General features: G+C 44.5%; 1 protein-coding gene across 3 annotated transcripts in view; it reads left to right on the forward strand.

Moving 5' to 3' along the window:
• The window catches only part of ELMO1 (engulfment and cell motility 1), a 489,334-nt gene that overhangs the window by 440,805 nt on the left and 20,582 nt on the right, over window positions 1-27,947 (forward strand). For all 3 annotated transcript variants that reach the window (XM_040964657.1, XM_040964658.1, XM_040964659.1), the window contains 3 exons: window positions 9,836-9,999; window positions 18,731-18,843; window positions 24,550-24,657. In XM_040964657.1, the coding sequence (XP_040820591.1) occupies window positions 9,836-9,999; window positions 18,731-18,843; window positions 24,550-24,657 (385 nt within the window). The remainder of the gene's footprint in view (window positions 1-9,835; window positions 10,000-18,730; window positions 18,844-24,549; window positions 24,658-27,947) is intronic.

Here is a 27,947-nt window from a genome sequence, read left to right on the forward strand (position 1 = left end):
GGTCGTTTTTGGCAACTTCTGGAAGATCTGAAAAATCCCGCTTAGAGCTTCGTGGTTTGCAAAGTGGGGAGAAATTTGGTAAACAAGCATGAGAAAACCAGCAAGTGACATGACTGTTAAATGTTGGGGTCTTTTCTCCCCAATGCTGCTGTTTTGTTGAAAACGCTGCTTTCAACCTTCTTTGCAAGAAAATTAGTCCTGTTCCTCTCTATCTCTCCTCTTCCCACCTCTCTCTTTTTCTTTCTCTCCCTACCCCCTACACAGTCACTTTTTTTTTTTACTGACTAGCTAGACACACTGTTTGTTTAAGGCTGTGGACTAAATGCCACCCACTAAGGTGATTTGCTCAGATGTCGCCTTGCCTGCGGCAGTCTACTCCATGAAGTGCTGGAGAAGTAGCTCCCTGTTGTCCAGCCAGTGCCTTCAGTGAGCTAACCTGCAAATGTAGCCCGATGTCTGTGTTCATGGGGCTCCGGGTGTTTCATGGACAAAGGCAGTTTGTCACACAGCCATTTGCCTTCTGATCTGCCCCTCAGGGACAGGCTGTGCAGAGAAAGCAGTGGCCCCGGCTCTCACCGCTTGTGCCTCCTCTTTTGGATTGGCCTCTTGCCAAGGCTGAAGCAAGTGAGAAGGATGTTGCTTCCCTCTCAATGTTCTAAAACAGATCAAGCCCTAATTGATTTGAAGATGCTTGGAAGGTTTCCACCAGCCGTACAAACCCCTTGCCTTAAATCAGAATGCCTTCTGGGGTGTAACAAGGCACCTGGGAGTGGCCTGCCTCTTTGTCTTGGGGATGGGGCACCACCAGGTTGGTACCTGTTTGGTGGCAGTAAGGGTTTGAAATTGAATAACAAGTTATCTGAGGGCTCACACCATGATCCTGGAAGCTCTCATATAGGATGATGGTCAGGTTCTTCGGATGCCCAAGGCTGGCCCAAGATTGCTATCCTGTCATCCCATTGTGTTCCATCAGCTCAAACCTGAAGCATGGCAGGGGCAGAGCTAAGCAGCACCTCCCTTCCCAGTTGCATCACTATCACTGTGCTTTCAGGGCACATTTAAAATGTTTCCTTTTCTGTTCTCTGGTAAGAGACCTCTCTCAGGACCCACAGGCATTGCTTGAACACAGCCAGCTCAAGGGCTGGCACTGCGCCGCTCAAAGTGAATACCCAGGAACTGACCCTGTGACTGCTTGAGAAACTGTGGGCTACCTTCAAACACATTGGTTGCCCTTGCTACATCTGTTCCTTAAATAGTGCCTGAGCCAGGAAGGCAAATCCCTCCTACCTAATCAGAGGCAGTTTAGGGAAAGTAGTTGGGCCCTGTGGAAGTGGCATCTGAGGGACCTGCCCCAGCATGTAGAGAGCAGGCAGGATGCCTGGCCTCCTCTTTGGTCATGCCAGGAGAGCGCTGACCCTCTGGCAGGGCTGAAGACCAGGCTCCTGGAGACCTCATGTAGATGGAAGCTCAGAGCTTAGCTTCTAAGCTCGGGTCACTCATTACAAGGTGAGGACACAGCTCCTCCCATGCATGGCATCTGAAAGTTATACTGACAGTGATGAGGGAGGATGTAGGTACCTCTCTTCCTGGCCTGCACTCCTCCCTTCTTTTTACCCCCACCTTAAACCAGTGTTCCGCATTCCCAGTTGCATGTTAGCATCCTTGGGAGGCTTGGTACAACATGACCAGGCTCAGAGTCAGGCTTCTAAGGGCGAACCAGGCAAGGTTCTCATCAAAATGCTTGTCATACTGTGAGGTTGTTACAGCGTCTTGGTCATTGGATAAGCCCCATCAGTCACAAGTGAAATGTATTTTCGCACTGGTTATTGTGTGTTTGGACAGTGCATAGTCTGGAGATAAAATCATGAGCAAAGAGAACGCAAATTATTACTCCACCTCAGCGAGTGCTGCAAATGAAAGAACAGGGGCATTGACCTTGACTTGGTGGAGAGGCCAGCAAGCCAGGGAAGGGTCACCTTGGGTGGTAACATCTAAAAAGCATGGATTTCATAAATGAACTGGTATATCAGGAAGGCACTGATCACAGGAGTGAAGATCAAGGCAGGGAGAGGATCTCAGTGTGGCAAGGTCATGGGATATAAGGACATATCTCCTGGAAGGGGAAATGGAAGAAGTTCTCAAAACAGCATGCTTGAGGCCAGTATTATAGTGTAGCAGGTTAAGTTGCTGCCTGCAGCACCAGCGTCCAATATATGTACTGGTTCATGTCCTGGCTGCTCCATGTCCAATTCAGTTACCTGCTAATGGCTAGAAAAAGCAGCAGATACTGGCCCAGTGGTTTAGACCCCTGCCATTCATATGGGAAACCGTGATGAAGCTCCTGGCTATGGCCTGGTCCCTTGTTGGCCCTTGGGGCCATCAGGGTTTGAACCTGTGGGTGGAAGATCTCTGTCTCTCCCTCATCCCTCTACTCTATATATCTAACTTTTCTAGTGAACAATTCTTAAATCAAAAGCTAGGATGTTGTAGGGTCAGACTTAATGTAAATGAAGAGAAACTGTGTCTTGAGGGGATGAAGCCTTTTTCAGAACCCAGGCCATTGCTATGCTTGTAGGGGACAGAGATGCTAATCTAGAGGATGGCATTTCACAGTCCAGCAAATGTAAGGCTTATGACACATCCCATCCAAGCTTCCACAAATACCACGAATTGATGAAAAGAACAGTGCCATAGACTGAAACTTTCCTTTGGTTTTACTTTTCCAAATTTTGTTCCAAAATCCAAAGGTGCTGACAGCCTAAGGTCTGTTCTCAGGACTCCATACCTAGGTGTTTGTGCCCAGCAATGATTTGGGGGGTGTTGTTGGTAAGGAATGGCAAACTATGCAGAGATGAGCTAAAGATCAGAATCCCCCAAGGACTGGGAACCTGTTGTTCATAAATATTGGCGATCATTCTCTGGAGAAATCACAGCTTTAAGAAGCAATGTGATGTTGACTCTCTAGCCCCATCTCAGACTGTTGCTTTACTTCCTGTCCCAGTTTATCCAGTGGCTTCTCATCTCAGGTCTAGCCTTGTGCCTCTTTATGGCAGCCAGCTTCCTTCCAGAATGCCAAGCTGACCTCTACTGCCCCACTCAGAATATTCCTACAGAAAGCTGGATCTCACAAAAGGAGGAGGTAAATGATTCACTGAGTGTCATCGTTACTGGTTGCAGAGATTAGTCCATATCCTCTGAGTAATACCAAGGGGCTTCTTATGTAGTTATTAATTAATATGCAAATATTTCATATTCATCCGGTGTAATTAAGGCCACATGCTGAAATGGAGAGAAGCCAGAGGTTGCACTGGGCTGGGCTGGGCTGACCCTCTGTGATTTCGGAACAGTTTCTTCTCATTTACGTTAAGCTTCACCCTGTAGCACCCTAGGTGTGCTGGGCCCTGCACCAGGGAACTGCAACAGCCAATGAGAAATGGAACACAGGGCAGAAGGGAGCAAGGATGGACCAAGGTGTTATCCAAGGCCCTGAAACCATGCAGAGGGAGTTGGGACTACTGCGTGAAAAAAAAAATAGCTTTATAATTCCCAAGAACCACTACTGTTCAATGCAACCTCAAAGTTGCACTTGTTGTAAACACCAAGAGTCATGTGAGGATTAGTTTGCAAGATGGACAAAAGATTGTTTTCCTTAATTGTAAGATGTCTTTACAACTGTAATTCAAAAGGAATTTGGTAAGATATTAGACTCAATGGTCTGCATTTCCTAATCTTAACTACAGATTATCATCAGTGCCTTCTAGCTGAAGAAATTAGGTTTGGTTGAGTGATTTGTGCAGCTGTGAGTCATGGAGTTGGACTTTGAAATGACTAGCGCCCAGCTCTAGAGCCAGGCGCCTTTCTCTACACAAGGGGATGGCATCCTACTATAGCAGCCAAATTCAGCCCACTTCCTGAGTATTGCAAATAAAACTTTATCAGCACACAACTGTGACATTCATTCTGTGTTGTCAGTGACTTCTTTCACACATTGCCACAGCAGAGTGGAAAAGTTGCTACAGAAACCATATGGCTTACGAAGCCTGAAATACTGTCCAGCTCTTAACAGAGTGGTTTGCCAAACTCTCCTGGGCCACACTGCTCCGATCGAAACTCAGAAACTCAGATATCATTTTCTCTAATATTTAATACACTTGACACCAGTTAGTGTAATTTTCTGTGTGTATTGCCTGATCTCTGTAATCTACTTCCCAACTCTGTCAAATCTACAAAATAAAACCATCTTGAATTTCCAGAAGGTGTCATAATTCTAAAGATCCATGGGGAGGTGGAAGCAGGGAGTACTGAACAACCTGTGTCTGAGTCAGTAATTGACCCTGCCAAGAAAGTTGCCAAAATGCAACTTGAATTTTTCCTTGTACTTTTTCTAAGCAAGGCCATTTCTGCACACCCCAGTTATCCTGATATGATCTCCAGCCTCTGGAGGTGCCCTTTGCCATGCATGAACATTCAGGGACTCAGAGTTCTTCTTCCCCCAGGTCCCCAGGCAGAATTGCCCAAATTTTCTGGTCGCTTTGAGCCTTCAATCATTTTTCCCCCTTTTTGGCATAAGGAACATTCCCAGGAAGAAAAATGGTCCAGTGTTAAACATCATCTCCCACATGAGTCGTTTGTAAGCTGGGCTGTGTTGGCATCTGTCTTCCCCAGCACGACCTTCTCTTCTCTTCATAAAGATAAATCAATTTAATGAATGCCATTGATTGGTGGGAAATTACCAATTTTTTTTTTTTGACTGCTGGCCACCATCAGTGGCAGTGCTGAGTTCACCATTCTTTCCTCTTCCTTACCAAAGATCAGCCCTCTCCATCCTATCCTTCTAAGGAAGCCCAGAATGATCTCTGGAACCCTGAGACACCATTTCACAGCCAGACTTTAGTCTCTATGCTTAGCAGAATCCACTTCTTCCAGATACAGGAAGGGAAAAGACTGGGAACAATTGTCTTATCCATTTTCCCCCATTCCTCAACCCTCCCCATCCTAATCAGTGGTCTAAATGGGTAAGCATCCTTCTCAACTATGAAAACATCATCAAAAACAAAAATTATTATACTAAAAAAGCTTAGCAAACATAGACTTTAAAAACCTTGTCAAGCAGTACACGTTTCTGTTAAGGTCTTACTTGTTTTTAAAAACTATGGATGAATAGTGAAAGCCAGGGGGGCTTTGACCTAATTGTGTCAATCATTATTACAGTCTGGAAGAACTGTGTTAAGTACTGGGGACCATAATCCTATTAAGAATCACCCAGAAAGCCGTTACTACCCACATTGCTGGCACCACTCCAAGAATTTTAGATTCAGTGGATTTGAGATGGACCCAAGAAAGTGAATTCCTAGGAAGTTATTGGGTGGTGCACATGAGCCTAGGAATGTCCTGGTACAGTTTTATAGGAGAAACCTCTGATGTAGGTATTTTCCTCCTGGAAAGGTAAAGGAACTGATATTGTAGGGTTTCTAGCATATTCCATTGAATATATCAGGTACTTTTGATGCAATGTCTTATTTAGGGGTCACAATAACCTTATGAATTCTATCCATTGTTACCCCCTTCATAGTGAACAAACCAAGGTTCAGGCAGGAAAACTGAGGTATGCCAAAATGTGCCATTAAAGGATGTCAGTTATTCCATTATTTACAACCCCATCAATTCTAAGTCATCCATTCTTAGATTGCATGTGGTAAAAGTCTGGCAAAGTGTGAATATCTTTTTTAAAGAAATATTTTTTATTAATTTGGAAGTCAAAAGCAAAAGATGGAGTGGGGTAGACAAAAAAAAAGAGAGATTCCATCTGCTGGTTCGCTACCCAAATGGCGACAACGGCCAGGGCTGGCCTGGACCTAAACCAAGAGCCTGTCACTCCATCTGGATCTGCCACATGGATGGTAAGGGCTAACGCTTTCCCAGTCAAATTAGCAAGGAGCTGGATCAGAAGTGAATGAGGTAAACATACAGCCTGAATTCAGAGTCATGGTGCATTGGACTCCAAAGGCTGAGAAACATCCCTGCAACCATTGCCTGTCCATTCTCTGACATCTACATGTGGAAACGACCAAAGCGCCTGAGTGTTTCTGTTAGTGCGTAAGACAGGCCCTCCTTACCTCCCTGTCTGTTCTACCTGCTCACTCTGCCTGCATTCCTTGCTCCTCCCCACCTGGGTAACTCCCACTCACTCTCAAATCCCAGCAAATAGTTTGCCTCAGCCGTGCAGATTTCTCTAACATCCCTTCTTACTAGAACAGGAATAACAAACCACTTTATATCTGCCCCAATATACTTTATATGGTTTAATTCCATCACACGCCCCAAACTCTCTGATTCTTTATTATCAACTACCCAAAGAACAGAACCAGAGTTTTCATTTAGACAACAAAGTCTCCCACTATATGACCCGGTTCACTTTTCAACAGCACCTTGCAGCTCCACCTTATGTCTCCAACCAAATGAGGCCAACACACTCTATTTCCTATCTGCAACAGCGCCCCTATCTTCCTGACTCTTTGCCCCACCCAGCCACTGAAGCACTCACACCATGTGTATTTGCATCTGACCTTTCCTTGAGTCACAGCCAAATTCCTGAGGTTATGTCCTCAGCCTTCCAGCCCTGGAGAGGGGCTGCACAGGCACTGATGGAATGAACACCTACCTAGCCCAGTGTTCCAACTGTGGTGTCACTTCCTCCTTGGATGAGGTGAGTGTAAGTGACTGAGTGACTTCCCCATGCTGGGAACTCATTCACCACAGTCCCCTTTGCACTGAATAGGTACTTGAGCAAACTTTTGTCAAATGAATGGATGGTGATGCTGGATAAAGGCTGTGGGTATGGAGGGGGTGAATTCATGTAGAACAGTGAATTCATGAGGAATGAACAGAGGATCTGTCACAAAATAAAGTAACATGCTTAAATGAGCAGCGGTGAATAGAGGGGACTGTTAGACTGCTTTTCTGTCATGCTTGACTTCATTCAAGAATCCTCAGTTTTTCTGCCTTTAAGCTAGTCTTCCAAAAAGCCCAAAGTCGTTCTCCATTTGAACGGTAAACATTTCATAGAACTCCTGCTTTTTCTGCAACATGTGACATTATTACGGAAAACATATACCAGGAAACACATCGTCCTCGCGTTCTAGATATTCCTGTACAATAAGTCAATACTAATAGTGAATGCAGATCCTAGCGGCATGTCCGCGGCAAAGCACGTGCCCTGACTTAAAAGTTCAACACCACTGACTTGCCGTCATGCCTCTGCAGCGTCACCTTCCTGGCAAGTTTTTTAAACATGGTGAGAGGTCTGATATTTCCCACAGAGAACAGTATTAAGGCTGGTGGTTGTGAAAGCCTTGCTTTAAGACGTAATTATGGAAAATTAAGGCCCAGTACCATAAATTCTAAGCGTGATAGAAGCTACTTTGCAAAGGTACCAAGGAATAGTTGCTATGTATAACTTGATTATCTTCTTGTTAAAAAATCACCAGTGCTCTTCACTAACACCTTGGAATGCAGGGCGAGCGTAGAATGTCTCAGGGCCAGTGTTGAACACGACTGTGACCTGCAGCAGGTAGAGCTTGTCTTCAGCTCCACAGCCTCTGGATGATAGTCCAAAGGCCCTGGGTCCCTGAACCTGTGTGAAAAACCCAGAAGAAGCTCCATTGTCCCAGCTTCAGATCAGCTCAACTCCCACCATTGCAGCCATCTGGGGAGTGAACCAGCAGATGGAAGATCATTTGGTCTGTCTCTCCTCTCTGTAAATTGGCCTTTCAAAAAAAAAATAAATAAATAAATCTGAAAAGAAATGCCTAAATTGAGAAAATTACCTGGCCCCCTGAATTAATGTTTATTCATTTGATAACATGAGGATAGAGGAGATAGGTCTGAAACTCTCTCAGCTTTCATTTGATTCTATTTCAAAATGGCTTTATTTGCTTCTGGCACTCTAATTCTTGTATCCTTCCCTCTCATCTTTGCTGCCGCCCACCCGAAGACCGAATGACACCAGAATATCGTAATGATCTCCCAGGACTTGCCATCTCTCAACAGATGGACAGCCTCAGTGGTACCCCTCACATAAAACAACAAAACGTACAGCTCGTTCTTAATCAAATCCAAACCACCATTTATGCTGCATAATGTAATATGGTTATAATTCCAAAGTTTGTCAAGCATTCCAAATGTAGCATTTCGCCTGAGTAAAAATGGAAGCAGATCTGGTGGAAGGTCAGTTGAAATGTTTCTTTATGGCATTATGCTGGGGGCATGAAAGGATGCTTATGCAATTAGCTATAATTCAGATGTAATTCAGGTTCAAAATGACTAATATGTGGTAATGTTCCAGGTTATCCATTTATTTCCACACTGCTGAACTCTCATTCTTCCTCCAAAACCCACATGAAATGTCACCTTTAATGAAGTGCCTCTGCACTTGCCAGCAAAGTCCATTAGTCCATTTTCCCTATCATCTCCCCACTTTTGCTGTAATGATCTCTGGCTTTATCCTCTTCTCTTAATAAACCTTCAGTTCATGGAAGGCACAAGCCACACCTTACTCATTTGTTCAACATCAACTCTAGTGGTATCCATCATACTGGCTTATTTGGTATCTTAGGGTGTAACTAGAAGTGTGTTTGGTCTTGAGCAAGCCATCAATCGTCTCAGTTTCTTTATAAAGTAGTAGTAAAAACACTTACTCTATCATAAGAGGGTTGAATTAGGTGTTGAACAGCCAAATACAGAGTCAACACATGGTTTTGTCTTAGTTTTAGTTTGTAAATGACACCAAAAATTATGACACCGGGGAGGGGAAGTAGAACATTCACAGTTCTGGCATCAAAAGCCAGTTCAGCCATTCACCAACTAAGCATTAAATAGCGATTTTAATGTCTCAGAGTTTGTTTCTTCATCTATAACCTGGGGATGCATAGATTTGAATGGATAAAGAAGAAAAACATGTGGAAAGTGCCTAGCCATAGCATCAGGCACATAATGGACATCTTATAAATGGTAATCTGTGTTGTTCTCATCTGTGATGGAGAATGAAAAAAAGCAACAGCAAAGTTACAAGTCCCTCTGCTTGTTCCTCGGTCTTCTTTGCTTCATGTATTCTGATGGAGATGAATCCATATTAACAGAGGCAATGTTTAATTGCCTCCTCATGGGTTAGACCTGTCCTGAGGCAGCAAATTATCATATTCTTTTTTGTCCCCTGAGGCTTCCAATGGGATGTGTCTGTTCTAATTTAATAAACCTGCCTTCCTAGTGCCTGATTCAAAGAGGCAATACCACATGCACGTTTCCAAATGCATAATTTGTATGAACACTCAAGCCCTTAATTGCATGGGGGAAGCAGTATGGGAGGGGCAGGTGTGTGTATCGGTTCATATTCATTTGAACGGACGCCAACCAAACTTCCACAGTTAATTGTGTCTCAGCAGTTTTCGCTTGGAAGAAATAATGAACACGCAGGCTTCTAACTGCCTTGTGGCCTTCGTTTGTTCCTGACTCTTGGGTTTGTGTTGTTTACAGTGCCATTTCTGCAGCAGTCACATAATTTATTGGGCACATGGAGCGCTCCTGCCAACTCCAAGCTGCCCTGCCTCACGCCCTTTCCATCTCAAGCTAGTCATTCCATTTCCTTCCCTGTGGTTCCAGAGCACACAGAAAATGGAAGATGTACATAATGGAAGCTTACTCTTTGAAAAAAAGAGTAAAAGCACAGTCAAGGTTTGGCTGAGAGTCTAACAGAGGGTGGGGAGCTTTTCACTCCACAAGACTTCTGAGTTGGCGCAGTGAGCCCCCAGGAACGTGATGGTCTTCCCTTTGTCTCCAGGTAATGCAGGTGGTGAAGGAGCAGGTTATGAGAGCGCTTACAACCAAGCCTAGCTCCCTGGACCAGTTCAAGAGCAAACTACAGAACCTGAGCTACACTGAGATCCTGAAAATCCGCCAGTCTGAGAGGATGAACCAGGAAGATTTCCAGTCTCGCCCAATTTTGTAAGTTGCCCTCTTCTGATCTCAGCTTGCCTTCACCATGTCAAGAGGGAGCACCCAGCAGGGCTGTGGGGCAAGGTTGTGAGGCAGGGCCAGCTGAAGATGTACCAGAATATCTTGATTCAGTTAGGGCAGGATCAGCAAACCCTTGAGGAAGCACTGGACTGGGTGGGCCAACCAGAAGTTGGGACTGGGTCCTGGCGAGATAGCACTAAGCCAGGAAGTGACCCAGTAAATGACAGCCCTCTAGAGATTTGTGACTTTTCAGGTACTGGTAATATAATATTTTACCCATGAAATTAGAGTCTACGTGGATACCCTTTGAGTGACAAGAAGCCATAATATGCCAACCAGAGTGGGGCCTACTGATAATTAAGGCAATAAGAACCCAGAACTGCTCTAAGGCAAGTGAATGGAAGTGAAAAGTTTGAGAGGGAAGGACTCCCCCCTCTCTTGGCCCTGAGTGCTGTCAGAGCATCTTGTCTCACCTTTCTGTAGACCTCCAGCTCTAAGGGGAGGATCCCCTTGTACAGGACGTCCATCAGATGCCACCTGCAGCCACCGCAGTTGTACGATCACTTAACGTATTCTGAGGCCCAAGCAGGGAGGCTATTGGCCTTGCTTCCCCTTTTCCTTTCGATGGTGTTCCCTTGTCCTTTTCTAATAGCCAGGTTGTTTTTTGTCACCCCTTGCATTTCATAGAGAAGGAAATAGGGAAAAGAGGAGTAGGAAAGGTATTTGTTGCTTATTCTCATTCAGTTTACAGAATGCGGGACACAGTGTTTTTTAAACTTGTGCAAAGCTGACTTGTAACACAACTTGGATTCTGGAGTCTTCCTCCCATGAGCCCTTCCCTGCCTCACTCTATTTCAAAATCTTTTCCTTTCTGAACCTCTCCCCGCTTCTTACTTTGTATATTTGGAAAATTTAAAGCCTGGGAAAGTACCCCTCATGCTATTAAATTCGCTTCCATCCCTAGGAGATAGATACAGCTTGCACCAATGCGAAGGCAAGGGTAGCGTGTAGAGGGATAAGGTCTTGCTAACAAGAGAAGGAGCCGGTACTAAAAGTCAGGTCTGCTGATCCTTGGGCTAATCTTTGTCCAGCCCACCAGAATTCCTTTGCTGTGTACAGGAGTGAAATGAGGTATGAAAAAGTGAACAGGTCAGAAAAGGCAATCTACTGTGGGTTTTAAAAAATTATGTTTTGCCATTTCTGGTCAGCATGTGATACTCTACATTTTCATGGGCTGCAATGCTGTGTTTTACAACATGTGTGTATAGTATAAACTGATCAAATCAGGTACCCAGCCTATCCGTGTTTTAATGTTTGCTTCGTGTCTGGAGCCTTCCAGTTGCTCTATTCCTCTTCTTTATGCAAAATAGGATACATTATTGTAAGCCATAATCACTGTATTGCAGTGCCATGGAGTTCTAGAATGCATTACTTCCTACGTGTTTGTTTTTAAATCTTGAACCGTTAGAACAGCATGCTTTAGCTGGCGTGTACATAGTCAGCCAGGAAGGAAATGCTCCCCAGAGGCTCTGGATTACATCGTGAAACCCAATTCACACCTGCGTGAGGAACAAGCCAACCTTGTGAGATGCCTCGCTGTGGTTTTTGCATCAGTCCTTAGCCAAGAGATGGTACTAGCCAGAAATACTGAGCAGAAAGTGCTTAGAGTGACTGACTCCTTGGAAACGTATTTTCTTATCTGTAACTAGAGACCAAAGCATCTTGCCCCATTCCAGAATCTGCAGTACTGAGAATCAGTGTTTTACCATGTCTGTTTTGACAGATGTGTCAACATAAAATACCTCATTTACTTCTGATATGAAACTGGAGGAGAGTTTGAGGAATCACTTCAGTTAAAGCCAAGTGGTTCTAAATGAGTATTGACCATGACTTTGTTCCAGAGTGAGCTTTCTGCTCCTGTTTGTGTCTGCATTTCCCAAAGCTTTGCCTGTGATGTTCTGCCATCTCTTTTCAAGAAACTTCCTTTCTTGAAGAAGTGTTTGTCTTTAGCTTTGCTATGGGTCAAAGGATAAACAAGGCAACTAAAAGGGAACTGGAGAACATGGCTTTTGTTTGACCTATCAGAACGCAGAGGCCTCCTGGAGTTCTGGCAACTCCGAGTGGCAGTGAGGTCTTAAGGAGCTGTTAGAAGCTGCTGAAATGCTTTGCAAGATTCCTGTGTTTAGTTGAAAGGCATAGTTACAGCAAGAGAGTGAGGGGAGGGAGAAGATCTTCCATCCGCTGGTTCACTCCTCAGGTGGTCTCAGAGCTGTAGGCAGGAGTGAAGAGCTTCATCTGGATAAGCCACATGGGTGCAGGCGTCCAAACACTGTCCCATCTCCTGCTGCTTCCCTTGGTGTATTAGCAGGAATCAGGCGGAGCAGCCAGGACTTGAACCAGTGCCCATATGGAATGCTCACATCACAAGTGGCAACTTAACTTACTGTGTCACACACAGCAGCCCCACTATGATTAAGCATGAATGTCAGGGACCAGCTTGTTCATTATCCCAGACTCTGAACTGGACAAGCAGGAGCTGGTGTATCTATTAGTGTAACTTTTTGTTCAGTGATATGTCTTATCTGTTAGTGTAGTCCATGAGACTGGAACACATGGTGGGTTGGATGACATCTAAATAATGCCAAAATGCATTAGGCATGTCTAAGTCAGGCTACAGGAAGGGTTTGTTTCTCTTTTCATCCATTCTTCGATTTAACAAACACAGCTTGAGCTATTCCTACATGCCAGCTCTGACCCAGGAGGCAAACAGAAGCCCACAGAAAGTCTCCTGTTGCTCCAGGCCCCAAAAGCTGGGATGAGGGAGAAGGACACTCCCAGACTATCCAGAGCTTGGTTCTAGAAAATGCAAGCACGTCTAGGAGCTGTATCTTACCCCAAGCATACATGCTGGGATTTGGGGGTTCTAGTGCTAGAACAGCAGCTTGAGGAGTTGGTCTCAAGCCCTTCATCCTGCAGCCAGGGGTGGCAGTTTTCCCGGGGTTTGATCACTGGCCATGGGGATGTCACTCTTGTTTCTGGACCCAGTGACAAACGTCAGTTACACATTTCACATGACCCCTCAAGTCACTAGGCCTGTTTTTGTTTTTGTTTGTTTGTTTATAAAATGGCGTGTCTCTTAAAAAAAAAAAAGAAGAAAAAACACGTAAGCTCCACGGGAATGATACTGGCAGGTGGAGGGAACATATACCTAGTGGGGTGAAGAAGAAGCTCGGCTTTATTTCCTAACCCTTGATTAATTATTTCAAAGAGGAGTTATTTGTTATTTCCTACTTAGTGTGACTTAACAAGGAAGATAAGTCCACACACACAGTTAATCTGAGTTAATGATTATAACAAGCTTGGCTGGTCCTGAAGTAGGTCATTTAGCCCATGTTGGAGAGAAAGGGAGATGCAAGGTCATATTTCCGGGAAGCAGAGAAGTGAAATGGGATGAAAGCTGGACCCAGAGGCTGCACACATCTCGGGGGAGAGTGTAGCACTATTGTGGACAGACTCCTGAGACAAGGTGGGCATCCCATCCTCAGCCGGCTCTTTTTGTCTCTCAAATGGAGACATCATTTTTGTATCATGTTTACAGGCTGCTACACGAAGTCCAGAAAGTATTATGGGCACCTCGCACAAACAAGTGATCACTCTACTACCAAAGAAACTAACAAATTGTTAAGTCAAGGATAAAATGGACACTATGGTTGTATCCACCTTAGCTTAGCACAGTAAAAAACAAAGAAATGATGGAAACGAGCAGAGTCATACATGAAGCTAATACCTACTCTGCCAGTTGACACCTCCATTGAAAACTGGCCACGTGCTTTGCTCAAAACCTCATAGCACCCACAGGACAATCTGGACACTTGTACATTTGTGAAAAGAAACTCATGTGTTGTTTAGTAATAAGGGAAAGTTTTGAGAAAGGTATTATATGGTTATTTCTTCATTGTGTCAGCATCATAGAATGCGCTTATGCAAACTAAGGCAATATAATCTTACAAGGCAACTAGTGTTTCTGTAGTGCATTGTTGACTAAAACATCATCGGGCAACATATCACTGTCTATACTGAGTGCTGCTGTGTGCTGGGCACTATTCTGTGAGTTGGCAACTCAGCACTGAACACAACAGACAAAATCCCCTGCCATGTACTTATAATATTGTAGTGGGGAGAAACAGACAATACAGCGTGAGTAAGATACATGTTAAGAGAGAATACATGCAGCGGAGAGAAACAGCAGGATAAGATCAGTGGAGTTCATAGCTTTTAATAGAATGATTGGAATATATTTCTCTAATCTGGTGATGACATTTAGCTGAAGATGTGTAAAGGAATAAGAGGACAGATTATGTGAAAGAATATTCCAGACAGAATAATCCAGTGCAAAGGTCCTGGAGTCAATCTTAGTGTTCAGTGAATAATACTAGTAATAATAGGGCCCGGCGCGGTAGCCTAGCGGCTACAGTCCTCAATTTGAACATGCCAGGATCCCAAATGGGCGTCCCTAATCCCAGCGGCACCTCCTTCCCAACCAGCTCCCTTGCTTATGGCCTGGGAAAGCAGTCAAGGACAACCCAAAGCCTTGGGACCCTGCACCCATGTAGGAGACCTGGAAAGAGGCTCTGGGCTCCTGGCTTTGTGTTGGCTTAGCTCCAGCAGTTGCGGCTGCTTGGGGAGGGAATCAATGGATGGATTTGCCTCTCTGTCTCTCCTCCTCTCTGTATATCTGACTTTGCAATAAAAATAAATGTTTTTTAAAAATAGTGACAATAGTGTTCAGTGTGGCTGGAGGGGCAATAATGCAGAGTTAGTAGAAATAGAAACCTTTTGGGCCCAGCGCAATAGTGGTTAAAGTCCTCGCCTTGCACACACCAGGATCCCATATGGGCACTGGTTCTGATTCCGGCAGCTCCACTTCCCATTCAGCTCCCTGCCTGTGGCCTGGGAAAGCAGTCGAGGATGGCCCAAAGCCTTGGGACCCTGCACCCTTGTGGGACACCCGGAAGAGGTTCCTGGATCCTGGCTTTGGATCAGCACAGCACTGGCTGTTGCAGTCACTTGGGGAGTGACTCATCAAATGGAAGATCTTCCTCTCTGTCTCTCCTCTCTGTGTATCTGACTTTGTAATAAAAATAAATCTTCAAAAAAAAAATAGGAACCTTTCAGGGGAACCACTGGAGAGGTTTTGAGCAAAGGGCTTGCATGATGTGTTAGGTTGGGAATAGACTGTCCATAGGCAAATTTGTAAGTGAGGAAACTGATTAGAAAGCTATTTCAATCATCTAAGTAACAGGTGATGGGAAGTGGTTAGTCTGCCTGTTAAGTTAGATAGATTTTGAAGATCAGAGACAAATCTGTTTCTGGATTGGTTAGAGGTGGAATGTAAGAAAAGAAATGGAAGACGAGTCCAGTGTCTTGGGCCTGAACAACAAAGAAGATGAGGAGCTTATCTTTGGATGGATGAAGGTGACAGCTATCTAAGCAACCAGTCAGACAAATGAGAGCTCTAGGTTGGAAGTATAAAATTGAGAACTGTCATCATAAAGTTGGTCTGTAATATAAGGAACAAAAGTAGCACAAATACTAAGCTCTCAAGCCCTGCAGTGTTGAGACAGAAATGATAGGTCAGTGCTCATGAAGTTGATACCCCTGCTCGGTCCAGAGTCCCAGTGATCCCTTCTCAGTCAAGGGTTGGCAAGCTGTGGCTCAAGAGCCACATAGGGCCCATTACCTGGGTCTGGAAATGATGCTGTGTCGGAGCAGCACCAGTTCACTGTGTGCACTGTGGATGGCTGCTGTCACTTTGCCTTGCAGAATTGAGTAGCCGAGACAACCACAGACTGTACAACCCGCAACACCTAGAACATTTCATACCTGGCCCTTTACAGCAACCTTTGCTGACTCGTGTTCTAGGTTAGCTGTGTAGGGCAATCTCCAAGTTGAACATGAACTCTCACCAATCTTGTAGTGTGTATAACCGTGACCCCTTTAGCCCTGGACTTGGAATAGTATTCCATAAGTAGTGGTAGACTTCCATTTGCTCCTCACACACTCTCATGCCCTCCTCCTTTAACCTTACTCCTTTTCCTTCTTTATATTGCCTTGGATAGAATTAGAAGGTCGTTCGTCACACAGACAGCTGTGTACCTGTGATCGAGTCCTCCTGATCGCATGCTGAGAATTTCAAACCCAGTTGCAGCTCATGGTGTCGCTGTCTGAATCGCCCCAGCAGAGTTGAGCTGCAGAAACATATTATAAGGGTTATTTACATTTTTTTACATGAGCTTCACCATTATTAAGTTCATTTACAAGGAAAGAAGAAATTCTTCAGAAAAAAAAAAGATAATGCTTCCCTGTGTGCTTCATTGCCTGAATTAGGGAATTGTCTTATAATCCTTTTACGTTCATAACATAAAAAGAGAAACAAAAAGTAACTCTTGCAGTGGCAGATTGACTTGGATAGAGCATCCCCAGAAGATGGCCTTGATACGGAGCGTGTCCCAGAGAGAACATTCGTGTCTCACATTAAAACACCATGATGCATAAATTAGATTAAACATGATGCTGAGAAGTTCCTACTGTTGGGCTTCCTGTATGTGTCATTCTCTCCTTCCCAGTAACTCAGACATGGTCTAGCAAAAACTCATATTTGGCAGCACCTCAATAATAACATAATAATACCAGAATCTTTTCTTAAGATTTATTTTATTTTTATTGCAAAGTCAGATACACAGAGAGGAGAAGAGACAGAGAGGAAGATCTTCTGCTATGGCCAGAGCTGTACCAACCCAACACCAGGAGCCAGGAGCTTCTTCTGGCTCTCCCATGCAGGTGCAGGATCCCAAGGCTTTGGGGCATCCTCAACTGCTTTCCCAGGCCACAGGCAGGGAGCTGGATGGAAGTGGAGCTGCCATGATTAGAACTGGCACCCAAATGGGATCCTGGTGCGTTCAAGGCGAGGAATTTAACCGCTAGGCTATCGCGCCAGGCCCAGAATGGTAGAATCTTAGAACCCCCTTCCAGTGTCTGCTTTGTTCTGTGGGGCAGCCCCTTCTTTCCTTCTCAATCTACTCACCTGAACCTGGAAGGTAAGAGCAGGGATTGACCACCCAGATACTCCCCCGCCTTCTCTATTCAGTGCAGCGTTCATCAAGCTGACGTTTCCCGAGTTCATTTTACAAGAACAGAATGCTGATAATAAATAGTGTTAGTGAGCTGAAAGCCTGAGATGGGAGACTAAGAGAATTGGGCAAGGAAGGCTTTTCATAGGCACGAATCTCTACTTTAAGTGTGACATTTCCATGCTATGATTTAGAAATGTTCAATTGGAACAGCATCAAGTATTAAAGGTACAAGAATATTGCTGGATGGCTGAGTCCTTTTTGGTGTTGTTTTTCTCTTTTCTCACATGTAATCCAAAGCTTGCAAAGGCAGCCCTGAATCTATACCGTGTACAACGCTTGAACCCCATTGGCTTGTTTCCCCATCTGTAAGATAAGAGTCATATTTTGGGATAGAGAAAAGTAATTGTTAAATGAGTTACAATTATGTAGGATAGTACCTGAGTCATGGCAGGAGCTCATCTAGTGTTAGTTGCTCCCCATCCTGGGGGCAAATGGCACCCTGTGTGAGAGCATATTGCCTGCAGTTTGGTGTCAGTATAAGTCCAAAGTTATGCCTGAAGTTGATTAATGTTGGGTCCTGGCTACAACGTTATAGGGGTATGTGGAGTGTTTTGCCCAAGGAAAGGACAGAATATCCCAAGCCAATTCCGAAAGACTGTGTTTGCTGCCCAGGACTTAACAGGGATCATGATTTGCACTGTCCTCTTTAGCAGGTGCTACAGCTTCCCATGAAACATTCTTATTCCCGTCGTCCAGCTGAGGACACTGACATGGAGGAGCTCCATGGAGCACTGCTCACGGGCAGAACCCAGACTGAAGTCTTCCGAGTGTTCCGAACACTCGTTGCTCGGGGAGGGCCGGGCTCTAATCTCTCTGTCCAGCTTCAGCTAGAACAACAGTGGGTTTATTAGATTCAAATGGTAGAATGCTACATAAACTTTCCAATGACAAAAGCCTCTGATGTCAGGGGAAAAAATAGATGCTTAAGCCACTGCACTCTATTATAATATCTTTGCAACACAGTGCCTGTGAAACTAAATTACATCGTGTTATCCTCAGACAAGATGCAAATATCCTCTAATTTATCCCATTATCGTCTCAACCTCTGTGGGCTGCAGTCTGGGATAGTGTTGTTCTGCCTATGTGTGAGTGAAGCAATCAGAAGCACAAAGCGGTCCCATGGCTTGCCCAATATCCCTGTTTGTTCAGATCCCAGGATGACAGGTGCAGCTAGGATTTACCTGCTGTGGGGGGAGTGAGGGTGCATAGGCAGGGATTTATTGTCTTTGCAGAGCTGGGTGAGTTTTTTCCCCTACGCTTAGAAGGTTTTATAAAATCAGAGAAGAAATCCCTCAAAACTCTTTGTGCTAGAAACACATCACTCAAGTGGCTGGTGCTTCTGTGGATATTCTGTAAATGTTACAGTCCATAGTGTTAATGTAACAGAACCATGGCCAAGGGCACTTTGGCAGGTGGGGCGTAGTGGGATGTTCATGAGAACATGGACATGTTCCAGCTGCCCATGATGCCTTCACCATCGCTGTTTCTCAAGGTGTGCTGTGGATTGTGTGTTTATCCCCCAACAGGGAACTAAAGGAGAAGATTCAGCCAGAAATCTTAGAGCTGATCAAACAGCAGCGCCTGAACCGCCTTGTGGAAGGTACTTGCTTCAGAAAACTCAATGCCCGGCGGAGACAAGGTAATGTTTGGGGCAACTCTCTGATTTGGGTAGGGTAGGTGGTGGCCAACCTGCTCCCAGGGGAATCACAGGACATGGTGTTCACATGACTTTTATCTGCGTGATCTCTGGTCCACATACCTCCCCAGAGAGAATCAAAAGTTCAGCATTACCAGAGCCATGATGGTAATGAAAAGCTGTGTTTGCCACTTGATGTCACAGAGCCATCAATGGTGATATCAGCATTAGCCTATGTGTAGCATAAGCCTATGAGATGCTATGTCCTTCGCTAGAAGTTTCACTTCTATGAGATACATTTAAAAGTTTGTGGGAAAATGGAACCAAAAGCTGTGTATTTGGGTGCAAAATTTTTTAAAAAAATGATTCCATGCATAGTTTGTTTATCAGGCACCTTGCCATGAACTTTCTGAACATACATTGCCACAGTGACTATGCCCAGTTTACAGGTAGGAAAATGGAGGTGCCCAAAGACACGGAAGAACAAGGATTTATCCTCCACTACTCCATGGCCCTTCTTCTCAGTGGTACTGAGCCTATAGGAAATCTGCCACCCACTGTGAGATTTATCTTGGAACTTTCTGCATGGGTAGCTGTTACTCTCAGAGCTTGCACACTGATTCTCTGCCTGGTCATAACCAGGTTATTTGGGGACATAATTAACAGTGAAGGAAGATGGGAAGAAATGAATTTTCGAACTATTTCAAGATGCATTTCTGAACAGTCTCTATTAAGTCTGATCTCAAAATGTCAGATGAAACTCTTGTCGGTAGTCTAATGTCACCCATGTTTCCAGATATTTTCTCACCATGGAAGAAAACCTCCTTGGGTGTAAAGCCATAGTGTTTGCATCACACTTCCCTAGAAACTGGCAGCCAGAAAATAAAACTGGGAAGGAAAGGGTGGATAGAGGTGAGGAGATGGAGAACGAGCCAGGAGAAAAAGGAGAAGGCTTTCCGGCTGCGCTGAGAACAGGCTCCTCTGGCAGCCCAGGGGAGCCATGGATCACGCCTGATGGATGTTGTGCTCAGACACGAAGCTCAGGCTCTGCTGACAAAATCACATTGTGATTGTGGTGAGCCCATCCCCCTATTCATCTCTCTTAACTTCTCAGTGCTAAATAACTCATTCCACTTGAAACATTTCAAATGTCATCACTAAGAATCACACTGAGGTGCTTCCAAAGGCAGAATCTTAGTGAGGAGTGACTGTTGGGGTTATGCAGAGAGAATGGGAAGCCCTGCAGATGAGCTTTAAAGTGAGCCTCCAGAAAGGCCAACACGCAGAAGAAATTAGGGCTGGGTTGAGGCTCAGGCCAAGGCATAGTGGGACTTGGAACTCGTCTCTGCCACACAGCCAGACAAGGAGTGTTTGCCTTCCTTTCTCTGCATTCTTCTAGCATCATGTCCATGTGAGCTGTGCTTCCAAAAAAGAGGGGGTGGCATAGTGGCAAGAGTCCAGATGGAGTGGGTACAGTCCTGCCTCTCCCCTGTCCAGCTGTGTGAGCTTGGGCGGGGTCAGAAATGGGGACAGCAGTGTCTATGGTTATTGCGAAGAAGAAAGGTGATGTGAGCGTGTCTCTTACTAGGGAGCTGTTACTATTCTGCAGGATTGTATAGGAACACTGCGGTGAGCTGACACTGAGTAGAATCGGCTGTAGGCTTCTAAGCTCTGTGATTAACCACCTAGGTGCCTTTGGACAGGACATACCATGAATCATATCACGAGTTCCCACAGGTAACTAGGCAGTTAGGTCCAGATGATCCACAAGGTCAGGAGGCCAGAAGTCCAGGCTGAGTATTCCTACTCTGAAAAGCCAATATTCAAAAGTTGTTTAGCACTTGCACTTTGCCTTAAATGGAAAAGCTATGCCATGGCATTTTGTTTCATACACAGACTTATGTACAATATATAAAATTACCTTTGGGACATGTATATAATGTATATAAGAAACGTAGGTGCATTTCATATGTGTGCTTGGGTCCCAACTCTGATAGAGATAATCTTGTATGTGCAAAGATTGTAGAAGTTCAAAACATCTGAAATCCAAACGTAGTTCACCTCCAAGGTATTTTAGATGAAGGATGCTCAACTTGCAGCCAGCTGCATGCCCTGATTACTTACTGCCTTTAGAAAAATCAATATTCAGATATATTGCACCCACAAAGGTGAGTTAGCAGGTTTTCAATTACTTCATATTGGAAAAGGGGTGCAGAAGTTTGAAAACAGTGGATGATAGATAGACCCAGACCACCCAAGGCCTCCTCCCCTGACGCCCAGCTAGGGTTTTTCAAAACGCATTTCCTAGAACCAAAGTTAGCTTTGCAGTCTACTCCACCATGAGCCTTCCCTTTCTAGACCACACGAGGTGGGTTCTATCCAAATAACTATTTCTAGGTACTAATTACAAGGAGGAGGTGTTTGCTTTTTTTGATAATTTTTTTCTCATTTTCTAAAATTGAGCTATTTAATCCAAAAATCAGTCTCTAGATAATAAATTTATTAATTGAGCTCTTGCAGGAGCATGGCTACCTGTGTTTAGTGTAAAATAATCTTTCTAAGTGCAGAAAGAAAGATTTTTTTTGTTTAAGATTTATGTTTTTACTTGAAAGGTAGATCTACAAAGGAAAAAAAGAAACAGAAAAAGAGGGCTCTTTCATCCGCTGGCTCACTCCCCAGAGGCCACAATGGCCAGAGCTGAGCCTATCGGAAGCCTGGAGCCAAGAGCTGCTTCCAGGTCCCCCACTTGGAAGACCCAAAGACTTGAGCCATCCTCTGTTGCTTTCCCAGACCGTAAGCAGGAAGCTGAATCAGAAGTAGAGCAGCTAGGACATGAACTTGCACCCATATGGGATGCCGGTGCTACAGGCACAGAATTGGCTTGCTGTGCCACCATACTAGATCCCAGAATTAGATTTTTAAGCACCGGATATAGATTACATTGGATTTCACATAGTTACTGCCTCCATTCTGTTCCCACTGTAAAGTACAAGGCTCTAAGAGCCTCTTTCTTCACTGCATATTGCTAAGATCAAATCCCAAGGAGTTATTTTGAATCTGTGGAGTCAAGAACTAACTCACTTTCAGAATCATTCACATCAAATGGTGCCCTAAGATAATGAAATGTCCTTTGAAGAAACAGTGGCATAAAACTGCTTCTGATTGAGAACTTGGCCAATTTCCTGAAGCAAAATCCCATTCCTAAATGTTGACCTAACAGATCTGTTTTGGGACCTAGTGCTGCACAAAACCTGAGGAATTTCCCTGAGGAAATTTCTGTGGATTTCCACTTGTGCCAGTGATGCCTCTGTATCCCCACTATTTTTATGGATGCATCAGAAAAGTAGATCTTGCGGGATGTGCAGGCACAGTGGCCGTGTACACCCAGGGGGAGGCATGCTCCTCCTGTCCCTGTTTCCTTCCTTGAATAAAAAGTGTCTTTTCATATTTCTTCCAACCTAATCAAAATCCATTTCTATCAAAAGATAAATAGAAGTAACTGCATATTTTTTTCAGATGAAGAAAGGCCAATTCATTTTCAGGTAGAAAAAAATAATACTTCCCAATCAATAAAAATAACAGATCATTGTTCCCAAAAGGTAGCGGAACCAGTAACATGAAGAAGAGGGTTCATTCAGTGAAAGAACAGGAGACATGAATATTTATAGAGAACCAGCCCTCGGAAAGATGCGTGATGGGATACATACATACAGTTATGACTGTTGCTTTATGAATCTAAGACCATGGATTCCTAAGCTTTTTAGCATGTGGCTATTGTCCCAGCTGATACAAGTGAGGGCCAGGTGTGTAGCACAAGTCTGTCAGGTCTGTGTGATTGCAAGGCACCATTAGGTCATCTCAACTTTGGAGTCACACGCTGTGAAAGGAGACAGCTGTCTCCAGGGAACTAGAAGTCGGGATTAGACATGAGTGTCTTGTCTGGAAGACTATCCAGGGAAGTGGGGAAGATTTGAAAGGTGAGAGTGACCTTGATCTGCACCTTTCATTGTGATTTCCCTTTACTGGATCAACAGGGAGACCTTGCATCTTATCATCTGCAAGGCGGAGTTTCCCAGTCCCTCCAGATGGAATCTGATTCGGATCTATGACCTTGGGCAGGAAGCAGACATTGTTCTGACCTGGGTGAAGACTTGGCACGATTTCAGTTAACCAGAACAAAAACTGAAATCCTAATGACAGTATTACAAAGACACAGTTTTCAAAAGCTGCTCTTTTCACTGTGTTACTTTATTCACAGAGAGAGAGAGAGAGAGAAGGGGAGGGAGGGAGGGAGAGAGGGGAAACAAATTAAAGCATAAAATTGTCTCTGTTGTTGAGTTTGGGCATGGAGAGATGACTATTACAGCGTTCTCACTCATAAATTTAACTAGAAGACCTCTGTATTTTTTGTTTTCTCCTTAAATTCTGGTAAGCAATCTTTGATAATGTTCTCACTGCTTCCCGCTAATTGCTTTCAGTGACGCAATCCACTCCTTCATTGCCCCAGGGCCCAAGGAACTAGTAACAGCATGCTGGGTTTTGAAAGAAAAATGCACATTTTTCTTCCCATAAAAGAAACGGAGAATGAAGCAGCCAGGCTTGGCTGACACTGGTGCTGCCTTGTCCCCTGATTCAGTGGGTTTGGGCTGGGCTGGGCTGCGCTAGGCTGGGCTGGACTGCAAGCTGTGCCTTCTTCCTCAGCAGTTCTTACCTTCCGGACAGAAACAAACCTTCTAGATGTGGGTGTCTGGCACAGCAGTCATGTCACCAGTTGGGACAACTTCAGCTGACATCAGAGTGCCTGGTTCCAGGCTCCTCTCCACTTCGGATCCAACTTTTCTGCTGCTGTTCTTCCTGGCATGCAGCAGCTGATGTCCAAGTACTTGAGTATCTGCCACGCTATGGGAGAACCAGATTGAATTTCAGGCTTCTGGCTTTGTTCTAGAGCCCAGCCTGTGCTGCTCAGGTTCATTTTGGGAAGGTTCTTCATAAGGGAAGGAGGAAATTATAGCATCTTTGCATCAGACAGATGTGACAGAGTCCTAGGCAGCCTTTCGTGTTTCTTTTTAACAAGCATCCACAGCAACGTTGCAGGAAAAGTGGCTGTGTCACCTCCCAGAGTCCTGAGGAAGTTCATGAACATCTCAGTTACTAATAGTTTGTCAACACAAGATGTTACACGAAACCTTTCCTGGGCCAGGTTTCCCTATAGCACAGGAAGTTGCTGGCTTGTTCCCACCCCACTTCCCAGAGCTCGGAGACAAGTGTTTCTGCCTTGTCTCTCTCAGCATCATCAAGAATGAAAAGAGATGCATTTTCCTGGGACTCCCTGGCTTTATCTCTCATGCCAGTGACTTTTTGCTGAATACACTAGAGTGCCATGTGGCTGTGTGCATCGTACACAGGGCATTGGAGAGATGCTGATACGGCACCCTCTGCACACCCCTTCCTCAAAATGCCTACTGCTAATTTGCTTAAAGGACTAGGTGACTTTCCCTCTGATTTCCAAAGGTATTTTAAACAGGACAGATGAAAACCAGGTATCAGAATCAAAGGGGAGTCATACTCCAGGGCTCTCGGATTCTTGCTGTCCTAAGACTTAAAAATCAAATGCATTGCTTCTTTCTTAAAAGAATTAAGAAATAACCAGGCTAGTATTTTGAAATCCAAAATTGCTTATCTTGTCCTCTTATGTTTTTTCCCCCTCAGATAAGTTTTGGTATTGTCGGCTTTCACCAAACCACAAGGTCCTGCATTATGGAGACCTGGAAGAAAGTCCACAGGGAGAAGTGCCCCACGACTCCTTGCAGGACAAACGTGAGTGTCCTAATTGTAATACACCGTGCCCCAATGCTGTCAGCCTGGAGTTGGACATTTGGCCTAGTGGTTAGGATGCTACTTGAGATGCCTGCGTCCTATATTCGAGTGTCTGCTTTTGATCTCAGCTCTGCCTCCAATTCCAGCTTCCTTCCAATCACACCAGCAGTTGGATCCAAGCCATTCCTGTGGGAAAACCCAGACTGAGTTTTGGCTCCTGGTTTCAGCCTAGCCTAGTCATGGGTGGTACAGGGAATGAGCCCACCTCTAGGATATCCCTACTGCCCATATCTCATTCTCAAATATAGAGAAAGTTAAAATATTCTTAACTATTAGTTCAATTAAACCTTTCGCAGTGTGTCATCTTGTTGTTAGTCTTGGCCTGAGCATTCTTATCAAGTACAAGGCCATGTTTGAGAATGAACAGAGGACAACATCCTAAGATGTTCAGACATCATTCCTGAAAATTGCCAACTTCAAACTCCAACATTGACTGGCTCACTATTGTAGACATCTAGAGCTGGGCCATACAGAAAGCTGGAGTCAGGAACTCCATCAGAATCTCCCATGTGGGTGTCAGGAACCCAAGTCTTTGAACCGTCACCTGCTGCCTTCCAAGGCACAGAGGCAGGAAGCCATGTCAGGAACACAGGAGCTGGGATGTAGGCCGCCTGAGTGATGGCTTAACTTGCTGTACCGCAACGCCTACACCAACATCCACTGCTATGTTACTAACCAGGAGCTATTCCAAGAAGCAAAAATAATATAAACCTGATTCAGTCAATCATCTTCTTTAATGACCAAAGAAAAAATTTTATGTAACTTATGTTTTTTGACCTCTATCATGTTTATTCATTGCGGTGTTGTGCATCTGATAGTTTTAATGCAGAGTGATGGCAGATTCTGATGACTTATTGCCCTCAAAGAAGTAACTCAAATACTTTGAAAAGTCTGTGATTACTTATATCCTGCTATCCACTATAAATTCCCACAACATTTACTATATGTATATATTTGCATCTTCTGTGTGTGTTCTGTTTTAGCATGTATGCTTCTGAAGGAGAGGCAGTTCCCACCTACCTTCTCCATCTCTGCCTTCTCTACCTGCACTATCCTCAGAGGCATGATTCACTTTATCTCATTTATTTTCCAAATCAATTCATCACACTTGTTCATTTCCATGTTTCCATAGTACCTTGTTTGATTTAATATTTAACATTGAAGCTGGCAGGTGGCATACTGTTGGGCTAAAAGAATCCTGAGGGACGCTTCAGTCTAACCTTTAAAATGACATTGACCTGCAGTGTTCAGAGAAGCGTGTCCTAGACAGCCCTTAGGCCTGAGTCTCGCACCTGTCACCCAGAACCCCTGGAAGTCAAATTTGGACTGCTTTCCCTACAGCTCATGGACACTGAAGGTGAAAATAAACCCTAAGTGGGAAATTTCCTAAGATTCAAGCTCCAGGTTGACATCTCAGGCAGACAGCATGGAACATTCTCTCTTCTTCCAGTTTAAAAATGGGACAAGCTGGTCTTTGTAGTGTCATTTAGCTTAGAAAGCGACCTCGTTTCCAGCATAGGGCACCTGCCTTCCCAACCCTCATTACTGGCAACAAGAGTAGAAGGGAGACCAATCTGAAATCCACACTGTAGTGTGGATTTTGCATCCTTGTCATGGAGGCTTTGACATCTGCCTATAGATAAGACCCTCCTTTCAGGTATAGAAAACCCTCACCTTCCCACCTTAGGCAAAAGAGACCCCTCATCCTCTTATGTATGGTCCCCAGACCACTAACATTGGTATCACCTGGGAACTTAATAAAGTTGGAAATCCTGGGACCCCACACCCAAATCCGCTGAGTCAGCGGATCTGAGCATGGCCAAAACAATGTGTGTTTTCATAGCCCTCTTGGCAGTTCTGATGCACACTCAAGTTGGAGAACTGCTAGGGTGAATGCTGCATAATAGGCCACATAGTTCCCCAAATGTAATTTTTCTACCAGTAAGCATTTTTTAAATATATGAATTGACAAGACATTGCCAAATTTTAGTTTTGACTTAAATGGATATTGAAACAAACTCTGAAATTTATTATTACCAACTTTTTTTTATAAAAGGAAAGACTTTGATCCTAAAAACATAAAAATAAGGACTTAATCTTGGAATATGTAACAATTCCTTATGCTTTGTGAAAAACACAACACCAAGTCCTTATCTTCCTTCACTCGCAATTAATTGGTGAATACTTTCAAGTGAGAATTTTGTGCCAGGAATCTTCCATCCATGTGGAATGGGCAATCTTGGAGGTTAAATGAGAAAAGTTAGAGATTATTCCTAGTCAAAATAAGCAGTTTCCTGGGCCCAGCACAGTGGCATTGCAGCTGAAGTCTTCACCATGAACGCGCTGGGATCCCATATGGGCGCCAGTTCTAATCCCCGCAGCTCCACTTCCTGTCCAACTCCCTGCTGGTGGCCTGGGAAAGCAGTCGAGGACAACCCAAAGCCCTGGGACCCTGCACCCACATGGGAGACCCGGAAGAGGCTCCTGGCTTGGCTAGCCCCTGAACTTTGTGTAGGAGTAATTCCTAGGCTTGTTCACAGCCATGCCAGCTCCCCCAAGTGCCAAAAGCTCAGGCTGGGACTGACTATCTGGGTCTCAGCAGCACCCAGAGACATGGCTTGCCAGGGCAATTTGCACAGGAGCAAGGTCAAAGCTGCCATGGTCCACATGGCTTTGACAGTGGCCACAGAGAGATCCTGATTCTAGAGCAGGTTAAGCCAGTCACTCGGGGCACGGCCTCCAAAACCCTTTCCTCTGTGATCTTTGAAATTAGGAATACAAAAATCCCAAAAACCTGTTCCATAACTCTTCTTCCCATTGCAAAGTAAATCAAGAATATATGCTTCACAAGTACGTGCATATGGGAGTGTGAGTCTGTGCCCGTGCATTGCTGAGAATGGATTCATCCATACACACATGCCAGAGAAGAGACTGCGTTCAATAAGCAAGTGAAATGAAGATGCCATAGTTTGCTTGAAATGAGAAGGCCTAGGCCCAAGATCAGTATTCATTCACAGCTTCAAACCTGCTGCCTGGTTTGCATCTAATTTCAATTGTGCATTTTACCTGGAGGGGAAAAAAAAAGCATCCTTGTAGAACCTTCAGTAAGAAACCTCATTCCACTAGAAAATAAGATGTCCCTTTAATTAATGTTAAGTGCCACTGTGTTCGCCACATGTGACTGCCCTCTCTTGAGACCAAGCACAAAATTATCTCCCACCCCTTGAGTT

Source organism: Ochotona curzoniae, unplaced genomic scaffold (assembly GCF_017591425.1).
Source record: "Ochotona curzoniae isolate NIBS_2020 unplaced genomic scaffold, NIBS_Ocur_1.0 scaffold_3835, whole genome shotgun sequence".
Lineage (NCBI taxonomy): Eukaryota > Metazoa > Chordata > Mammalia > Lagomorpha > Ochotonidae > Ochotona > Ochotona curzoniae.